The following is a 5,746-nucleotide window of genomic DNA, read 5'->3' as shown; positions in this document are numbered from 1 at the left end:
CGGGCATTACCTGCTTTCTGGGCCTCTTCCATTTCTTTGGCTTTCTGTGTCCACCATCCTTCACGGTCGGATCGCAAACTCACTTTCACTTGACGTCTGATGGCTCTTCGCATCGGGTTATGTTCGGGCCCGGCTGGGATATTTATTCGAGATTTAAGTAGCGCCACCGTTCGGTCTGATATCCAGTGCTTGAGTGCGCCTGGTTGGGTCGTGCCACAGGCAAAATTCCCAGCACTATGCAAAGAGGTGGCAATCTCGTCCCAGTATGAGTTCACACCTGATGGTGGAGCACTTGGAAGAGACTCTAGAAGACGATTCTTGTAAGTTCGTCTGACATCCGGATCGGCCAGTCTTTCAGTTGCCATGCGATTTGTCCGCACCTTACGCGTCCCCGGGACGGTCAGTTGTTGTACCTTTTTTCAAAAAAGGCACATGAACTGATTACTCAAATTTTGGGATGCACACCTTACCTGGGTTGCAGCGCGACCACTACTTTCAGTAACACTGCGGCTTTTGGCCTCATGACTCTAGACTCAAGTCCGAGATCTCGACCAGGTTAGGGATGTATTGACCACATCTTCACACTGCTTCAAGTTTTAGGGCAGAGTCATCCCCACCGCCGACCTCCACTGGCGGTTTACTTTTTATTCGAAGGGTCCTTCGGTCGCGAAGGTTGGTTGGCTCCCCTACACATACTTGGCTAACTCGGAATACTGTCGAACTTTGAATATTTGCTGCCTCCTCTATCCCCATGGCTCTGGTCACATTAGGATTTACAGTGAGCTATCCAACTAGTAGTGCCCATTAGGATTATCTCTTCTCCCCATTTCTGTTGCGTTTGTCATTGACATTATCACCGAGTGCATCCTCCAAGGGACCGCGAATCTATACATCAAAATCATATCTAACTTCGATTATGTGAATGGTGTCCTCGTAAATCTTAGTTTTCGGTACTTATTACTTCGCTTGGAACTTATGAGATGACTACGTACCAATCTGATGGAGATGAGACTACAAACCGGGTATCCTAAGGCCGTTGAGCTCGCTACTGACGTCACTATATCGTTAAATGTGTGATTTTCTTGTTGCCCACATGTATCGACACTAAAGAAAGGCACTTTTTCTTAGTCATGTCATCGCCTCGTTTGTTTCAACATTGACTTACTAGGCTTAGACAGTGTGACTCGCGGAATCCACATAGATTTAATATCTAGCTCGATATGGTTCAGTGGTGAAAGTGCACGATTCGAACTCGGCGTACGGCTTTTGTCGTTTCCATCTGAGTTTAGGTAATCCAGAATTATCTGAGCACAATGCTTTCTCTAGGTTGTGTGGTAACCATATCTTGAAAGAGTGCAAGAGCAGAAAGGTTTGATCGTGGTTGGTGCCGGAGCTGATACATCTCTTGTTTACTTTATAATAGCAACAACAGCAACAACAACAGCAGCAACAACAACAACAGCAAAATGCGACTACTACCCGACATCTACTCTATCCTACTGGAACCTCGCCTCCAATCAGCCCTGCCATAGCCAACTGTGCTGCTGGGGTTCAGCAGCAACAACAAGCTCTCGCGTCAGCACAACAGCAACTTCAGCTCTATGCTGCGGCACATCAGTTGCCTGGTAAGTTAGAGCAAGTTGTGTCGCTTTTCCAAAGCTTTTTTATGTGTTTTTTCACTGACAGTTTTGACAGTCTGTCTATTGAACTGGGCCACTTACTGTCGCAGTGACAAAACCATACCAAAATGCCCACTTTGGTGCTACCTGTTACCTCTAGCGTTGTGTTGCTATTGTGTAGTCTACGTAGTTGCCTGAAGCTGCTTGATTACCTATGGGAGTAATTCTGTGACTCTCCGAATGATCTATTAATACCATTCTATCAATGAATTCATTCTTAGTTTGCTAAAAATACGTCTCCGCCCAAACTCTTTGAATTTTGAGTGAGTGGTGTTCAAAAGTTCTGTTATGTTGTTCCCTCCATTCATCCCGTGTGTTCGACTGCTAATAGGGCCATCTTCTTCTTCTCCCAGGTATGATGCAGACATTCCCTCCTACACAAGGGCAGCATCAAGCGATGCCCCAGTTGCAAGTCCAACCACAGCAGCCACAGCAACAACAACAATCCGCCCAAGCACAAGTTTGTAACACTCGGGCCTGGACGAACGCTTCAGCGGAACAATTACAAGCCCAACATCAGCGGCAGTTAGCCGCTGCAGCGGCTGCAGCTTTCAGTCCCAGTGCAACAGCTGTTCATCAACAACAACAACAGCAATATATGCAACACCAACAGCAACAAGCCTCTCCCCAACAGCAACAGCAGCAGCAGCAGCAACAACAACAACAGGTTCAACAACGGTCCGCCAATGACTTTTCTGCCTATGCATACCCACAGCAGCAATAAAATATCTCACTCCAGGCGGCAATCTGTAGAGCTCCTTTTCCCCCTGCGTATGACGAGCATCGGTGCTTAGTGCACCACTTCAAGCAGTGGTGGTGTTTTGTATACCATTTTCACTTCTGTCAACGTTCGTTTAATCTCCATAAGTAGCAGACGGTTTGTGTGTAAAGCGTCAACCGGCACTGTCAATACTATTTCCCACCCTCTTATACAGAGCACTGATCTATGTGCCCTGAACCTCCTATTGCTATCGCTGATCTGATCACTGCTGCACGTAGCATCGCGTAGTGGTAACATTGCGCGTGTGCCATTCCTGTCGTATCCACCGTTCGTGACCTCATACCTGACCATAAATGGGAATTCATGTACAAATGCAGAACTGTTTTCTGCACTGTCCGACATGTGTGGTATTCCCTTTTCTCAGCCGGCCTTTTTTGCTCATCCTTGTGTACAATTTTCAATTTCTGTGCCTTTTGCATTTTTCTCCAATAGTCAGCTGTTACCACTTGATGGTTTTCACTGATATAGGGAGTGTTGTATAGTAATTTTTGTTTGTTTTTATTTCCTCGCGCGTTTTTTCTTAGAATGCGGTTGGCCCACACAATTGCATTTACTACTCAAGCAATTCCTCATTGTGGTTGGACATAATCTTTACGTATATTTTCTTGGGTCTGAAGTCCATTGTCCTCAGTTGACCATGGGCTGATAATACGATACTGCAAACAGACTGGCTGTCTGCAGAATCAGTTTTGTACTCTGTCTTTTGTCTCCCTTCCATTCTCACTGGGATTATCGACTTGGTGATTACTACCCCTTCTCAGGGTCTTGTAAAGTTGACGGCATTCCATACATACGAGGCGTTCACGTCTTCGTTACCGCCACTACCTTCGTAAAACTTATTACCAGTTTGTTTCTCTACTCTTTGCACGCACGCTGCCTTTTATCTTCTACAGGCGGTTGTTCATCATACACACCACTGTTTATATCCAACCGACTGGTTGTCGCTGTCATGTTTTACGTCTTCTGATTGTATTGGTCTCGAACTAATGTCCTCACCGCTCAGTTTCCTTCGCTAATCATGGCGCCTAACTGTCCAGCGCGGACGGACTACTCTCTCCTCCAATTGGCTCTTTATAGCATCGTTGGAGCGCAGAGATTTCCCCCTGGTAATCTTTTAAGGAGCATACCTACAGAGAAGACGTCCATGATTTCTCTTGTTCTCCGCTTCAGACTTGCTTTTTTGTTTGTTTCTGTTTTTGTATCGATCCCACCGCTCCCCTCCGCAATCTGAATTCAGAGTTTCCATTGAGAAACCGTTCCAGATTATTTCTGCTTTCATTCGGCCTACTATTTTTGACACCGACATCCCATCCCATCCAATCGCCAACAGCAGTTTTCCTCTTTCGAGTACTTACTAGTATCACCGACACATTACTATTACTCACTCATACCACCACTGTTATTAGTACGAACATCATTATTCTTCCGCCACCGCCTGATCATTTCTCGCAGCTAATACTCCACCAACCACTAAGACTATTGTGCGTTTTTATTTCACTCCTCGTCGGATGCAATGTATTTTACGGCCGTCCATTGTATTTTACTCTTCCCATCTTTGTGTATTTTTGTGTGAACACTAAGACAGTGTTTAAACGATGTTCGTTTTTCTGTGAGAAGTCGCGAAAGGGTGTTTGTTGTCCTGTGGGGTCGCATTACTTGTTTGGCGTCTATTGTGAGTTATGAAGGCGTGGTCACATACCAAATGTTTTCGCCCGAAAGTTCTTGACCATTAGTATGCTCCTATAGAAGGCAAACGTATGAGTTTGACACAGAACAAAACCCAGTGTCCTGAACAACAGTTGATCGAGATTGTTGCAGACAGCCGACTATGCGGCCTTTCTTTTCGTTGGATAGGACGCGCAATCTATCATTATTCCTTGTGCTTTTTCGGGTGGGGCTTCCGTCGCGATTCCGTTACCCGAGCACCCCTAAATTTATTCAGACTGGTTTATCGCGATGTTTGTTTCAGTGAACGAACCCCATGTATAGGAATCCAGGTTGACGTTGGCTGAGAATGATGTTTGGTTCAACTCAAAACTAGTTTGACCCAGCTTTGACATTTCAGCCACTGCTACTTATCAGATAAGCTTTCCCCTCACTTAGCATATGAATTTTAGACCCGATGAGAAAAAGGCAATGGTATTCCCACCGCTTCTGCACATGGCTATCCTTCGCGACCATGTTGCTGTGCATATCCGAATTAGCCTAATTTACCATTGTAAGGACAAGTCCCTTCTGGTGTGACTGAATTTCGAGGTAGTTGAACAGTTTGAATCATTTTTCTAACTGCGTTGCAGCAACACCATCTCTATAGTCCTGTTCTTCGACAAGGTCTTATTCTGATCTAGCTATCCTCAAGCTGACTTGTTCTGACGTACATTGTAAGCTGGCTGCAGTTAGCTAACACGCAGTGCTATTATCAGTTTCAAAGGCATCTTAATGGCGGGTCCTCCACGGTGTTGCGTGTCTCCGAACAATGGATTATGGTCACACAGAGCAGTCCACAGTAGCGTTTTCGAGAACTCGCTGATGAGTGAAAGTCGTTCAAACAAATGATTCAAAATGCCAACTTAGACACACTGGTAGGACACCGAGTGGACATGCATAATAGCGGTATGCACAAATAGGTGATTTATCCTGCGAGAATTGATTACGGACCACTGAAGTACCTTATTGTGTGTAATCCAGTATAACGGTGAATAACCACTGGAAAATTGATAAAACTCGTGTTCCTGTGTATGCTCCAACATCATTTGTTCTCGATTCCCACTTGATATGCTTACGATGGTACGAACCAACAGTAGGACAAACTATGACGTTACAAAGGGATGATCGAAAGCGTGGTTGCTGTCCACTTTCCAAGATGAGCTCCGAGATATGGATGGGCGTTAACTGATGCCAGTGACATCCGTGCTGTTAGTGTATATTGAGATTGACTAAATGTTTGAATATGTAGACACTAGCTATTTGTGGTAAGCTGGTAGAAGGTTCCTTTCCTTATCTTCGTTATCTAGGTGAATTGACGTGTTTGTACGACGACAGTTAAGCACCATTGTATTCACGTGTTGTTCTCAGTGCTGATGTGGATGATTATACGTCGCAACTAACGGTACCGTGTATGAATCCTAGTTTAGTCTATTGCTCCAGTCATTTCGGATAAAGCCTGCTGTTGCGGATACTACGGCGACTGTACTAATGATATTGTTGCCTAACAGTCAATGTGTAAATGTGGGTCAACGGCAAGGGGGTGAGCATTGTGGCACGACCTCGGAGGATAAGTTGGCTG

The 5,746-nt window shown here is 45.2% G+C and overlaps 1 protein-coding gene across 1 annotated transcript in view; it reads left to right on the top strand.

Moving 5' to 3' along the window:
- The window catches only part of T265_04881 (hypothetical protein), a gene marked incomplete at both ends in the record, with an annotated part of 7,475 nt that extends 3,465 nt beyond the window's left edge, over positions 1-4,010 (top strand). The window contains 2 exons of the mRNA XM_009169735.1: positions 1,424-1,625; positions 2,033-4,010. Coding sequence (XP_009167999.1) covers positions 1,424-1,625; positions 2,033-2,403 — 573 coding nt within the window. The remainder of the gene's footprint in view (positions 1-1,423; positions 1,626-2,032) is intronic.
- Positions 4,011-5,746: the final 1,736 nt, after the last annotated feature.

The sequence above is a fragment of the Opisthorchis viverrini genome (assembly GCF_000715545.1).
Source record: "Opisthorchis viverrini unplaced genomic scaffold opera_v5_84, whole genome shotgun sequence".
NCBI classification, from domain to species: Eukaryota; Metazoa; Platyhelminthes; class Trematoda; order Opisthorchiida; family Opisthorchiidae; genus Opisthorchis; species Opisthorchis viverrini.
Note: the sequence above shows the minus strand (reverse complement) of the source record. Positions and strands in the feature narration are given on the sequence as shown.